Here is a 15,886-nt window from a genome sequence, read left to right on the forward strand (position 1 = left end):
GGGTGTGCACCTAATCCTGAAATCTTGATTTATTTAAATGGAAATCCTTTAAGTATTTAATTAAAATCAAATACAAGCGTTTAAAACTAATTTCCTTCCCTCATGCTGAATGACCCTTTGGAAGTGAAGTTGTTATTGTAAATTATTAAAGGATTAGTAAGGAAAGAAAGCTGATACACTACTTGGCCAGTAAGTAACGCTGCCGGGGCTGATCAAAAGCTCACCCTCAATATGACTTTTATTACATGCATTATATACTGACTAGTTCATATGTACCTCATTTTATAATCATTGATAGAAAGACAGCAGATACAGTATATAGAGAGGTTTTGTGTCATATTGTATTCAGTGTACTGTATATGACACTTGTATAATAGAGTTTGTCTACAATATTTGTTTAGAAATACACTTTTTGACTACCGGCTTATTTGTTTATTTCTAATTCCTGTTGCTTATATAGCACCAACACATTCCACAGCGCAGTATAGCTTGTCACCATTCACGTCGGCCGTTGTTCCTAATCGGGGTTACAATCTAATTTCCCTGTCTCAGACACACATTGGGGCCAATTGAGTGTAGGAGGAAACCAGGGAACCCAGAGGAAACCCACGCAAACATGGGCAGAACTGTATGGATATGTTGCCCTTGGTTGGATTGGAACCCATGTACCCATCTTACGTCTGCATCGAAGTTCAATCTTTTGTACCAAATATGGAACAGATCCTTTATGTTATTAATACTTTCCTTGTTCCCTCTACAATAAGTCTGCACCGGACAATCCCAATGTACCAAGTCTACGCACTCAACCAAAGAAGAACATGAAATTCGTAAATATATATATATATATATATAAAAAAGGAATAGAAATGTTCCATGAAAATTGTACTGAAGGTGATTTCTGATAGTTACATTGGGTGAGTGCATTAAATGCTCATGCTTTGTAATATACAGATGTAGCCATCTTTATCTTGACTGATGACTTGCTGCAGCGTGGTCTCACACAACAAAAGCCATTGAAAAAGTCTGGTTAAAGTTTCTTTCCACAGTGTATTCAATGCGTTAAGAGTCCGGATAAAGACGGCTACATCTGTAGTCTGTGTAGCTATTTGGTCCCTGAACGTAGATCCTTGGGACCATAGATACGACATTCCTCAGATTGTTTACATGGGCATGTCCCTAGACAAGGATTCTGTATGTAGAAGGCTTTTGTCCATGACCTCATGCATAGCTAATCATTGCAGTGTGGGGCCCCAGGATAATATTATACAGCACTAGTTTCTGTAGATGTAGCAGAGCTGAGTTTCCCATTTAGCATTCCTGGTTTCCATGTGACTGTATTAGGTGCATCTTGATAATTCAATTAATCAACATAATAGATAAGAAACAGATTCAGCTCAGCGAAGCGGGTGGAAGGAATTTCACCAAATTAGACCTTGGTCTGCAATGCTCTTGTAAGATTTACATATAGAAGTTTGTGAGATATATGAAGTTTATTTAAGAACAAATTACATATATGCCCAAGTAAAGGTTTCTTATTGGTATTGTCTGTACCAACCTTCACTTGTTTTATATAAAAAACAACAACAACGTTTTGTGGTTTACATCTTTGAACTAGCAGCGAGCTATTGCCATACTGGTATAGGGTGAGTGGCTAAGAGAGTCATTGATCTACTGTGAGCTCATAAGCGACTGAATAGTTAACTACACTATACAGATGTAGCCATCTTTATCTGGACTTTTAATGCAAGAAACTTTAACTTGACTTTTTCAATTTCTTTTCAATGGCTTTTGTTGTGTGATATCACGCTGCAGAAAGTTATCAGAGTCAAGATGAAGATGGCTACATCCGTACATACACTCAATAAATGACATTTGTAATATCATATTTACCATGAACATTGTATCCCAAAGCTTTTTCTATCTGAGTGAAGGTGCTGCCTTGAGCTCCGAGCTGCAGTAGCCCCAGAGAGCTGGCCACACTGCTTGGGGAGATGACTACGTTTGTCCTATTTTCTGTGGTCACTATTGTCTGGTACAACTTCACTGCAAACTCCGTGTTCAGCTCCCTGAGTCTGTCATAACGGTGGCAGTGACTTCGGCAGAAGCAACATGAATACAGGAGGACCCAAAACAAAACTGGAGGCATGGAGTATGTTCTCATAGCTGGAAACCAGACCTGGAGGAGACACAAGAATAGAAGATGGTTTTTCAGATGCGTTGTTCCAAAATATTTCAAAGGGTTTTGTGGAGCAAATTCTAAAAACTCTATACCCTAAAACCCTAAATACTGCCCTTACTTTTATGCATTGCAGAGATCTCAGGGGTCCTCCTGGCCTGTGTCCCCTGGATCCGACATCAACGCCTCCGTGAAGTGGTGTCACGATCACCCATCCTCTGTGTAAAGCAATACTCCGTAATACAAGATCCAGAAGGTCTAAGGCTGGATTCACACGAGCATGTTCGGTGCGTAAAAGACGGAACGTATTTCGGCCGCAAGTCCCGGACCGAACACAGTGCAGGGAGCCGGGCTCCTAGCATCATAGTTATGTACGACGCTAGGAGTCCCTGCCCGGCTGCAGGACAACTGTCCCGTACTGTAATCATGTTTTCAGTATGGGACAGCAGTTCCACGGAGAGGCAGTGACTCCTAGCGTCGTACATAACTATGATGCTAAGAGCCCGGCTCCCTGCAGTGTGTTCGGTCCGGGACTTGCGGCCGAAATACGTTCCGTCCTTTACGGACCGAACATGCTCGTGTGAATCCAGCCTTAGACCTTATTCACACGAACGTGTTAGGCTGGGTTCACACGACCACATTAACGTCCGTAATGGACGGACGTATTTCGGCCGGAAGTCCCGGACCAAACTCAGTGCAGGGAGCCGGGCTCCTAGCATCATAGTTATGTACGATGCTAGGTGTCCCTGCCTCACTGCAGGACAACTGTCCCGTACTGTAATCATGATTACAGTATGGGACAGTAGTTCCACGGAGAGGCAGGGACTCCTAGCGTCGTACAGAACTATGATGCTAGGAGCCCGGCTCCCTGCACTGAGTTCGGTCCGGGACTTCCGGCCGAAATACGTCCGTCCATTACGAACGTTAATGTGGTCGTGTGAACCCAGCCTAACACGTCCGTGCTATGTTAATGAATGAGGCCGTTCAGACTGTCAGTGAATTTCACGCAGCGTATGTGCGCTGTGTGAAACTCATGACGTCCTATATTTTCCAGTGATTCGTGCTGTACGCACCCATTGAAATCAATAGGTGCATGCAAATCGCGCTCGGCACACGGAAGCACTTCCGGGTGCCGCGCGTGATTCGCGCAACAGTAGTAAAAACTATGAATGAAAACATAATTGTAAACATAAAACCAGAGTGTCATCATGATGCCGGCTGCGGGAAAATCACGCAGCCGCGCACCATATGCTGATGACACACGGACCTTTTGCGCGCGCAAAACGCAGCATTTTTTGCGCGCACAAAACGGACACGTCCGTGTGAATAAGGCCTAAAGGTCATGATCCAGGGGAAGCAGTCCAAGGAACCCCCATTCTTTTCACATCAGAATCCCAATTAAATAGTTTTCTCCTAAATTGTATCAATTAACAATTAGTACAATTTCAATACTGACAAATGTATGAAATTCTTGGGATATTTTCCATGTTAATATAATTATTCATGTGCTCATTAAAATGAACAACTTTCCACAGGAAGTCGAGAATAAAATATTTATCTACCGTATTACAGATTTTATCATTTTAGGTCTCCTGATTTGCATGCATGTATTATTATCTCAGTTTTATAGATGTTCTACACAGTTTGGTTTACTTTTACTAATATTGCTTCATGTTATCTGATCGTCAATCATTTTATTAAGTTGTTCTCCAAAATAACGTGTCCCCAGTTAAAATAAAAAAAGCTTAACATCTCCTAACCCTAATTCATTATAAGTCAGGTTATGAGAAATCAAACTTTCAATAGATTCTTAGTGGAACTGGGACAGAAGTACTACTATTCTCCAAGGCACTGGTTTGGGTCCTCCAGATAAAAGATCCTGGTCCCCAATAGTACAGGCAGGAAGGATTTTATTTAAGCAAGTGTAAAATGCAACGTGTTTCAACCCTCAACTGGGGTCAGGCTTGTGTTCATAGGGTCAGTGTCCATGTTTAAATAACTAAAAGCCACAGGGTCTAAAACGAATGCGGGACATAAATAAAAAACGTAAATGATACATATCAACAGCGTGTATAAGATATAGCGCAGATTTACAACGGTATATTATTATATAAAGTCACAAGAAAAGTATTCTACTAGTAAGATTTTCGTTAACAAGAACCCCCAAAGTAACTAAGTCGGTGAGTTCACTGTGAGGGTATGTGCACACACACTAATTACGTCCGTAATTGACGGACGTATTTCGGCCGCAAGTACCGGACCGAACACAGTGCAGGGAGCCGGGCTCCTAGCATCATACTTATGTACGATGCTAGGAGTCCCTGCCTCTCCGTGGAACTACTGTCCCGTACTGAAAACATGATTACAGTACGGGACAGTTGTCCTGCAGCGAGGCAGAGACTCCTAGCATCGTACATAAGTATGAAGCTAGGAGCCCGGCTCCCTGCACTGTGTTCGGTCCGGGACTTGCGGCCGAAATACGTCCGTCAATTACGGACGTAATTAGTGTGTGTGCACATACCCTGAGTCCCTCCCGTGTAAGGATCAAAGGTCTTATATTCTGAATGACACAGCGAGGACGTGAATTAAAAAACAAACAAAAATGACTATGGATATGAAGAATTGTCTTAATAGTTAGGGAAATTCCTCTAGTAAACAGATTATGATAAATGTGGTGTCTGTAAGGGCATGTTCACACACTGAACAAAAAAGGCTGTAAAATACTGAGCTGTTTTCAAGGGAAAATAGCCTCTGATTTTCAGCCGTTCTTATGCATCAAGCGTTTTTTGATGCATTTTTTACGGGCTGTTTTTGGAGATGTTTTCCTATTGAGACAATGAAAAACTGCTCCAAAAACAGCTCAAGAAGTGACATGCTCTTCTTTTTACGAGGCGTTTTTTTACGGGCCGTATTTTCAAACGGCCGCGTAAAATAACGCCCCGTGGGAACGAAATGCCGTTTTTCCCATTGAAATCAATGGGCAGATTTTTGGAGGCGTTCAGCCCCCGTATTTTCAGCCGTTTTTCGGGGAGTTTACGGAGGAGGTAGCGTCCCTGAGATTTTTGAGATCTTACTTGAAAAGGCACAATAATTTTTGTAATAGTAACAATGGCAGATAGTTTATGTACATCTTGTTCAATTATTTTGTTAGTCTAAAAAAGTAGAAGAAACGGAATATATTTTTACAAGACGCAATAAAATCCAATTATGTGATTTAAAAGGTATTGTCTAAGCTTTTGCAATAAACAGAGACAGCAACAGGGAAGAGCAAATATAAACAATTGAACAAATGGTGGAAACGATGTCAAAATATTATTACTACTATTGTTCCAGGTCAAAAAATATAGATTGATTAATAGGTTTATGGGGGCATAAAAATGTGTCCTTGAGAATAAATATATAACAGGGTATACATGTATATTCAGTATTCTAACCACCAAGTTGTACATGTATTTTACTATATAAATATTTTAAAAATATATTTAAGTTTTTTAGAATAAATATGAAAGTTTACAAAAAAATCAAATGTGTGTTTGTAAAGATGACTTGAGGATGACATATATATCAGTGTAATAGAGCTTTATAGGGGTGAGAGGTACATCAAATTCCTAGCTCTATTGCTTCTTTAAGACCATCTGGGTAAAGGCAGTTTAAAAATCCAGAAGGCATCTCGCCTATTCATGGTTACTTGTTCGTTGTAACCAATGGGGGATCTTGGTTGATCGGCAAGTACCTGATTATGTCCGATCTCCCTTAATGGACCTCCCAGAGATGGCGAGACAGGCTATGTTTCATAAATCCCGTTTTTGCCTTGCGTCTCTGACCATTTATTTGATTTCTGAAAGTTTGAGATGTGCGACCTACATATTATAGTCCACACACATTTTATTAAATAAATGACGTTCGTGGTGCTGCAGTAGGGGACTCTTTTTTTGCTGCATTAGGGCTCATTCACACGAACGTAGACTACATCCGTGTGACGGCCGTTAAAAAAGACGTCCGTCATACGGACGCATGTATTTCAATGGTGCCGTTCACACGGCCGTTGTTTTAACGGACCGTGTGAAGGGTCTGTTGAAAAATACATGTCCTATTTTCTTCCGTTTTCACAGATCCCTCGATAGACTCAAGTCTATGGGGATCCGTGAACACATATCCCATACGGGTGAAACTCGGACGTGGAAAACTGAAGTTTTTCATGTCCGAGTTTGCACTCCTTCGTCTGAATAAGCGCTTAGGCTGTTTTCACACGGCAGTATTTTGGTCAGCGTTTGTTCAGTATTTTGCATCAGTATTTGGAAGCCAAAACTAGGAGTGGGTTCAATGCATGGAAGAGGTGCAAATCTTTCCATTACAATTTATTTCTGTGCAGGTTCCACTCCTAGTTTTGGCTTCCAAATACTGAAGCAAAATACTGATCAAATACTAACCAAAATACTGCCGTGTGAAAGTGCTTGGGCAATGATTTTGTGAGTACTCCTTCAAATTTTATCTGGAGGACCCGAAGCAGCACGTTGGAGAATAGGAGTACTTTTGTCCCAGTTCCACTAAGCTTTCACCTCTTGGTGAGTTAGGTGATTTTAACCAACTTTTTAATTGACTTTGATTAAAAATGTTGTCTACTTTTTAAGATACAGCCTTTAGGCTGGGTACACACGAGCATGTTACGTCCATTAAGGACGGAACGTATTTCGGCCGCAAGTCCCGGACCGAACACACTACAGGGAGCCGGGCTCCTAGCATCATAGTTATGTACGACGCTAGGAGTCCCTGCCTCTCCGTGGAACTACTTTCCCGTACTGAAAACATGATTACAGTATGGGACAGTTGTCCCGCAGCGAGGCAGGGACTCCTAGTGTCGTATATAACTATGATGCTAGGAGCCCGGCTCCCTGCAGTGTGTTCAGTCCGGGACTTGCGGCCGAAATACGTTCCGTCCTTTACGGACGTAACATGGTCGTGTGAACCCAGCCTTTATACCTAGAAGCTGTGTCTTGCCATCAAAGCCCATCCAGATCAGCTGGACTGACGGATCGGCTGAAAGCTGGTCCTGCGTCTCTCTGACACGCAGGACCTGCTAATAACGATCACATCTAAGGGTATGTGCACACACACACTAATTACGTCCGTAATTGACGGACGTATTTCGGCCGCAAGTACCGGACCGAACTCAGTGCAGGGAGCCGGGCTCCTAGCATCATACTTATATACGGTGCTAGGAGTCCCTCTCTGTGATCATGTTTTCAGTACGGGACAGTAGTTCCACGGAGAGGCAGGGACTCCTAGCATCGTACATAAGTATGATGCTAGGAGCCCGGCTCCCTGCACTGTGTTCGGTCCACTACTTGCGGCCGAAATACGTCCGTCAATTAGGGACGTAATTAGTGTGTGTGCACATACCCTAAGGGTATGTTCACACGAGGGCGTCCGTAACGGCTGAAATTACGGGGATGTTTCAGCCTGCAAACATCCCCGTAATTTCAGCCGTAACGGCATGTGCAGGCGCTTGAACGCCGCGTCCATTACGGACGTAATTGGCGCTGCTATTCATTGAAGTCAATGAATAACGGCTCCAATTACGGCCAAAGAAGTGACAGGTCACTTCTTTGACGCGGGCGTCTATTTACGCGCCGTCATTTGACAGCGGCGCGTAAATTACGCCTCGTGTGAACAGACAAACGTCTGCCCATTGCTTTCAACGGGCAGATGTTTGTCAGCGCTATTGAGGCGCTATATTCGGACGTAATTCGGGGCAAAAATGCCCGAATTACGTCCGTAATTAGTGCGTGTGAACATACCCTCAGTGTCTCTGACTAGCTTGCAGCTGACCTGACGGAATCGGATTTGATAGCAAGATACAGCTTCTATATATACAGGATTCAAAGAAGCTGTATCTTAAAATGTTATTATTATTTTTTTTATTAAAGTCAAATGAAAAGTTGCCTTAAATCAAATCTTGAGTACATAGCCTTTAACCTTTTTCTTCTTCTTTTATGCTGAACCCAATTGATATTGCCCAAGGGAGCACCAGTAATTTTCGGTAAGATTATTTCAGTAAGATTATTTTACGGAATAGTTAGTGATAATATAATATAGGATAATGCACCACCTACTGTAAATTATAAGAATATTAGAAGTCACCTTGGATTTCCATGACCATATAAAAGCACACGGCTGCAGGCAAGTGCATTTCTACAGCTCATCTCTGAGGTGACCCTTATAATACAATCCTCGGCTGCCTCAGAACCTCATTTTGAAAAGAAAAGTGGAGCTTCCTGTTAACTGGTTGATATGAAAACCCCCATCCTTTTGGTCTGCATCATATGAGGTGTGTATTATGATGTTCCGCAACAGCTGAAGAACAGTTCTGTAAAAAAATGCACTGCAGCTGCTGAAGAACCTCTTTTTAGAAAATGATGTATCAACAAATGTCAGCCAAAAAGCTGTTGAAGTAACTTCCTACAAAAGTGATCTGCTTCAGACCTCTTCTGCAGGATGAAACAAGTAGTGCCCGTGCAGTGCCCGTGCAGTGCCGCTCATCCCTGTGTAATCGTCCGGTTCTGACATCAGAATGTCATGTTAATGCAGATATTATTTACAGATATGTCAATGGGAATTTTTCTTTGACATGTATTATAATATTAATAATTTAAGCTGTTTTAAGTCATTGATAACCCCAGTCCCATCTACTTACAGTGTGTGCTGTCCTTTGCTGTCCTCTGTGTGTGACTCCCTGTGAATCTCCTTCTGCCGGGCACTTTAATGTGTACATGAATAAATCAGTCATGAGATGGCACTGAGTGGCATATCCAGTGGCTGCCGCCTCTCCTGGTGATGTCTGTACCACTCTGGTGAAATTCCTGTGCACTTGTGGCTCTATATAGAGACAGGCGGAGAGGCAGGTCACCAGCCGGCAAATCCAGAGTAGGCGCAGTGAGGGGGAACGTTTGGGATGCAGCGTGCACATTATGACAGGACTGTGAGATCTCATTACACTTCAGTAGTTATTACTACATGATCTACATTAGGCTTACTCTGCCTTTACATGCTCACATTTTTTAACCAATTCCCCAAGAAAAAAATATTATTTTTGTATAATTATTTTCAGCCCAGATAAAGCTCACAATAAACATGAAATTTCTGACAGTACTTGTGCTCCGTACCATACAAAAATTCATGGCCATCCATAGTCAACGAGCGGAAGTAGGTACAAAACAAAACCTTAATTGTATAACCTCCATAAAATACAGGTTTGGTGGGATAACTGGACGGAAAAATCCAACACAGCAGATGAAAGTTTTTACAGATTGGCTATTGGTTAGTGGTTGTTTGCAGAAAAGAGCATGACCAATTAACCCCTTCCCGCCGCAACCTTTTTTCAGATTTTCATTTTCGTTTTTTCCTCCCCACCTTCCAAAAGCCATAACTTTTTTATTTTTCCGTCGATATATTACTATGAGTGCTTGATTTTTGCGGGACAAGTTGTAGTTTTTCGTAGCACCATTTATTGTGCCATATAATGTACTAGGAAAATGAAAAAAAAACAGCGATTCCTTCATTGTTTTTTGTGCGTAGTTTTCACGGAATTCACTGTGCAATTAAAACAACATGTTAACTTTATTCTGCGGGTCAATACGATTACGGCGATACCAAATATATATTGTTTCTTCTATATTTTACTACTTTTACATGTAAAAACCTAAGTGTAAAAAAGAAAATTTATATTGTGTCGCCAAATTCCGAGAGCCACAACTTTTTTATTGTTCCGTCGATTAAGTGGTATGAGGGCTTATTTTTTGTGGGATAAGCTGTAGGTTTTAATGATACCATTTTGGGGTACATGCAATGTTTTGATCACTTTTAATTTCATTTTTTGTTGGAAATAAGGTGACCAAATAATGGAGATTCTGGCGATTACAATTTATTTTTTTTACGGCGTCCACCGTGTAGGTTAAATAATGATATATTGTAATAGTTCAGACTTTTGAGGACGCGGCGATACCAATTAGGTTTATTTATTTATTTTTTTTACTATGCTCTAGGGGGAAAATGGGAAAAGGTTTTTTTTTTTTACTTTTAATTGAAAAAAATTTTTTACATAAAAAAAAACAACTTTATTTTACTCATTTTTACTTTTTTTATTAGTCCCCCTAGGGGACTTGAACCAGCGATCGTTAGATCGCTTGCACGATATACTGCAATACTAATGTATTGCAGTATATCGTGATTCTGACAGGCTTCTATTAAGCCCTGAAGCGTCGGCTGTAGCAAACAGCCGACACCCGCCCGTTCCATACATCCCTTAGGGTATGTTCACACGGCCTATTTACGGACGTAAATCGGGCGTTTTTGCCCCGAATTACGGCCGAAAATAGCGCCTCAATAGCGCTGACAAACATCTGCCCATTGAAAGCAATGGGCAGACGTTTGTCTGTTCACACGAGGCGTGTATTTACGCGCCGCTGTCAAATGACGGCGCGTAAATAGACGCCCGCGTAGAAGAAGTGACCTGTCACTTCTTTGGCCGTAATTGGAGCCGCTATTCATTGACTCCAATGAATAGCAGCGCTAATTACGCCCGTAATTGACGCGGCGTTCAAGCGCCTGCACATGCCGGTACGGCTGATATTACGGGGATGTTTTCAGGCTGAAACATCCCCGTAATTTCAGCCGTTACGGACCCCCGCCGTGTGAACATACCCTTACCCGACTTTGGCGTATGGATACGTCAAATGTCGGGAAGGGGTTAAGGGATGACAAGTAGTACATTTACCTAATGTTTATGGCTAGCATTAACTGGTTGATGACTAGTATGCTCACCATGAATGTCAGGTAGTAGCCACATAATGACTTTAATACTCGTCGCACAATGACAATGGCTGAAACCCCCGGACCTGCTCTAACGGAGGTGATCAGAGAAACTTCTGATCTCTGCCATTTAACCCTTTGTATGCCATGATCTATTCTGATCATCACATAAAAAGGCAGATTCAAACGGGGGGACCCCTATTTGATCGCATCAAAGGGAATCCCTGTGATGTGATCGATGGCCATACCACGAATGGGCAGATAGTCCTGGATTCATTGACGGACCCGGGGTTGTCATGTCATATTGTCTGGCCCATCAAAGTATTAGAGGATCTCCATTGGGCCCAGGCTCTTACACAAAAATGAGCCCCAAAGGTCAACCCAATTTGGAGCTGATTTTGGAGTTAAATCAATTACCACAAGGGTCTATTTCTTATAGGTTAATTTAAAAAATAACCTAATTGACCTTATAGAAGATATGTCCTGCAAAAATACAACAATTCATATAAAGAAATGTCATGCCCCCCATACCAAAAATCAATAAAAATTAAATGCTAATTTATATCTAACAAAAAATGTCACCATTCACTTGAGTGGGCTGGAGCTGCAATACCATACACAACCCATAGAGAAGTGAGGCGCTATTTTGACGGGTGGAGGGGGATTAGCTATGTTTTTCTAATCTCAGACAACCCCTTAAACAGCAAATAACAGATTGCCAAGGCACCAGGAATCTTCTTAAAGTGTAACTCTTAGTTTTTGACAAAAATAAAAGCAAATAACAATGTTTCAGCCACTAAGACCCTTTTTCAATATATATATATACACAATCAAATTAATGTCAGCCACTCCTCCTACTTATCCAGTGACGCCCATTCTCTTCCAGCAGACCCACAACCGTAGCCACTAGCCACACTACAATTGAAAGCATTTTTCAAAAAAATTATTAAAATCACATAGTTATGACAAACCTCAACTGTATGCACTTTTCCAGCACCAGTTCATGTTTAAAATATCCAATTCAGCATGTACTACATTGTAAAACAATATATATCATATTTACCATGCATCCACATACTGTAGGTGTTATTGTGGATGTGATCTAATTGGTAATTCCGACCCTTAAACAGCAGGTGCTCAGAAATTGATCATGTATGTAATCTATTAGCTTGATGGAAAATGGCCAAGGGGCAGTATCAGGTTACATGGGTAAGAAGTTTGACTGTTCGACCATGTGATAATATTTGTACAGGTACTAAAGTGGTGCTAGGGACTACATTGTATATATAGACAACCCTTTTTAACTTCCACTGCTGGGGTTAATTTAAAAGAACACATTCTCAACCTATTAAAGGGAATGTAAAATCAGATAGTGACCTAGTGTTTTTTAATTCTCCATGTCACTATCTATACAGCTGTGTCTGAGCAAATTAAATATTGATAAAGCCCATGGCCCAGACGGCATTCATCCACAGGTATTAAGGGAATTGAACTCAGTAATGGACAGACCATTGTATCTCATCTTCTAAAGCCCCTATTACATCGGCTGATTTTGGCCGGTTCAGCAAGCGCCGATCAACGGGACAGCTCGTTAAAAAATTTGTTAAAAAACAAAAGATATGTGTGAAATGTTTACTTTAAAAACCTGATTGGCATATGTTGGGTGTCTACTTTCAGAAAAGATATAAGATATGGGTCTAGGGATATGATATGATATGAATTTTTTATTATATTATTCATGATTTGTCAGAAACATTTGAATTGTCCCAGCTACTAAAGTATTAATATGTCCAGAAGCCCCTGGCAGCTAAATACGTTTTTTTTTTTTTAACTTTAGGAGACCTTTACAATTTCAAGCACCCAAAAGGGAATAAAATTTCCCTAAGATAAGCAACCGTGAGAACCATTCCAGATTAGTGAATGTTGTCCATTCTTACAAACTAAGTCGTGTTCTGCTGGAGCCGGGACTCTTTTACATGTCACTCATTTATTACTAAGGCACATGTCGGGAAGTTTTGAAAAGGAAAAAATAAGATTTGCCCAAGTGAGACATACACAATTGTTATTGCTCATTAAACTGTAGAAGAACGCGTGGTATTTGCTGGTGCCCACATTCCACTGTGCATCTCCGATATGCAGCTATCTGCTGCTCTATTCACTCTTTAATTATGCAGATTCCTGAAAAATACCTGGCCTTGTTAGGGAAGTTTCACATCAAATAGACAGAAAAATTGGAGCAAAACTGAATATTTGCACATCAAGCAAATAATTATCTATAAAAGGGTCTTTATACCGTCACCAGAAAACATGTAGCTGCATTCTGGGGTACAATATATGCTCGTTTCTTATTTTCATCTTGATACTGTTGGGACTGCTGTATGTAGTAGTTAAAAGTATCTGGTATAGTAATTGTCACGTTTGGTGCGTGGACCCACTGGGCCGTACTGCCTTGACGGTATGGCAGCTGGCCAACCGGACGCAGGTCACAGTCGTATAGTGTACCTGTGGCAGCTCGGACAGTAGCAATGACAGCCTCGGCTGGGACTTAGGCAGCAGGCAGACGTCAACCACACCTTGGCGTTCATGCCCTTCTTGGTGAGGTTAGAGATAGGAGATGTCAGTGAGGAGAAGTTTGGAATGAACTGTCTGTAAAAATTGGCGAATCCCAGAAAGCGATGTATGGCCCTCAAGCCTTGAGGGCATGGCCATTCCAGGACAGACTTTACCTTTTCAGGATCCATCTTGAGACCTCTATACGAGACGATGTAGCCCCGGAAGGGTAGAGCATCTTTCTCAAACACGCACTTCTCCAACTTGGCGTACAGACGATTCTCCCTTAACTGCAGCAAAACTTGACGAAAATGTCTCCGATGAGTCATAGGATCTGGAGAAAAAATCAAGATGTCATCAAGATAGACCACAACACAAACATAGAGGAGGTCACGGAAGATGTCATTAACGAACTCCTGGAAGACCGCGGGAGCATTACACAGGCCGAAGGGCATTACTAGATACTCATAGTGTCCATCACGGGTGTTAAATGCAGTCTTCCATTCGTCACCCCATCGACAAGACAAGAAACGAGAGAAGCTCGGAGTGGAGAGCTCCTACTTGGAGCCTCAGCGGCTTGGTCACAGCTATAACTGGGTCTGGCAGAGGTAGTCCATTTACCGATGCAACCATCAACGGCCTCTACAGAGGGGTTGTGGGCAATTGGAGAAGATCCACCAGGTCTCTACGAATGAAATTAGCAACGGATCCAGAGTCCAGATACACAGAGACCCGATGCGTTTTCTTGCCGGACACTATGGTCACGGGTATGGACAATTTAGATGGAAGTCCTTCTTTACTTAAGGTTGTCTCTCCTACCAACCCTAGGCTTTGGGGCTTTTGGGGACACAGATGCACAAGATGGCCTCTGAGGCCGCAATATAGACAGAGTCCCGAGGTGCGTCTGCGTTGTCTCTCCTGGGTACATAGCTTAAACTGGTCCATACTCACAGACTCCTTAGGAGGATCAGCATCTGAGGGCGGTAGGGGTTGCTGCAAAGTAGGGACCGGACTAGAAGGGCCTCCCTCCCGACAAGCTTCTTGGAGCCGTTCTCGGATCCTTATATCAATCCAGGCGGCTAGAAGGTTGAGGTCATCCAGGGTAGATGGTAGATCTCGAGCGGCAAGCTCGTCCTTAATCTTAGGAGACAGTCCCTGCCAGAATATAGCTACCAGAGCCTCATTGTTCCACAACAGTTCTCCCGCCAGGGTGCGGAAGTGGATAGTGTTCTCGCTCACGGAGGTATCTCCTTGGCGTAAGTTCAGCAAGGAGGCTGCTGCAGACGAGACTCGTCCAGGCTCCTCAAACACCGTGCAAAATCTCCGGAGGAACCCCTGAAAGTCACGGGTCTCTGATCCTTGTCTCTCCCAGATAGGATTCGCCCATGCAAGGGCCCTGCTCAGTGAGGAGAGAGATGATGAAAGCGACCCTTGCGTCATCAGATGAAAATGCCCTTGCATACAGGCTGAAATGGATCTGGCACTGGTTCAAAAATCCACGACAGGTCCCTGCGTTTCCATGATAGTGGTCAGGAAGTGGCAAATAAAATCGATCATCCACACCGCCAGGAGGTGTAGTCTGAAGATCAACACTGCCAGGAGGTGTAGAAGGAGGACCGGCAGCTTGTGCCTCCTGCCGACGTGCGAGAATGCCAAGGCTTGGAGGAGTTGGCCCAGTCGGGACCGGAGGTCCAGCATATCAGTCCGCATCTCTTGTGACGTCATCTTGGTCTTGGATCGACCAGCGGGGTCCATGGCCTGAGCATACTGTCACGTTGGGTGCGTGGACCAACTGGGCCGTACCGCCTTGACGGTATGGCAGCTGGCCAATAGGACGCAGGTCACAGTCTATAGTTCGTATAGTGTACCTGTGGCAGCTCGGACAGTAGCAATGACAGGCTCAGCTGGGACTTAGGCAGCAGGCAGACGTCAGGCGTGGTGTAGCAAGACAGGCGTGGAATACAGCAGAGCATGACTACAGCTCAGCATGGCACTTGACCAGGTAGCACTGGATACAGCATACAGGTACAGGAACGGGGAACTGGAAAACACTAGGAGACCATTTGCTAGACAAACTTAGGGTATGACAACAACGCTCAGGCATGGGAGGAAGGGGCTGGGCCCTTCTTATAGTCCAGGGTACTCATGGGCTAATTTTGACATTAAACTCCCTACAGGACCCGGCCAAGATAAGCGGAACCATGGCTGCGGCCGTCAGGAGGTGAGTGAACCTGACGTCCTGCGGCCATGGATATGACAGTAATATCTGTATTTTCTAATATATATCCTTTTATGAGCACTATTCAAGCCATATTGGGCCCCTATATTTTGTAGGGTGTGTCCATACATCTG

At 42.8% G+C, this 15,886-nt stretch overlaps 1 protein-coding gene across 2 annotated transcripts in view; it reads right to left on the reverse strand.

The window, feature by feature from the left end:
• The window catches only part of SERPINE3 (serpin family E member 3), a 28,708-nt gene extending 19,695 nt beyond the window's left edge, over positions 1-9,013 (reverse strand). For both annotated transcript variants that reach the window (XM_075850050.1, XM_075850049.1), the window contains exons 1-2: positions 8,871-9,013; positions 1,891-2,176 (exon numbers count right to left, since the gene is read on the reverse strand). In XM_075850050.1, the coding sequence (XP_075706165.1) occupies positions 1,891-2,176; positions 8,871-8,963 (379 nt within the window). In that variant the 5' untranslated portion in view covers positions 8,964-9,013. The remainder of the gene's footprint in view (positions 1-1,890; positions 2,177-8,870) is intronic.
• Positions 9,014-15,886: the final 6,873 nt, after the last annotated feature.

The sequence above is a fragment of the Rhinoderma darwinii genome, chromosome 2 (genome assembly GCF_050947455.1).
Source record: "Rhinoderma darwinii isolate aRhiDar2 chromosome 2, aRhiDar2.hap1, whole genome shotgun sequence".
Taxonomy (NCBI): Eukaryota; Metazoa; Chordata; class Amphibia; order Anura; family Rhinodermatidae; genus Rhinoderma; species Rhinoderma darwinii.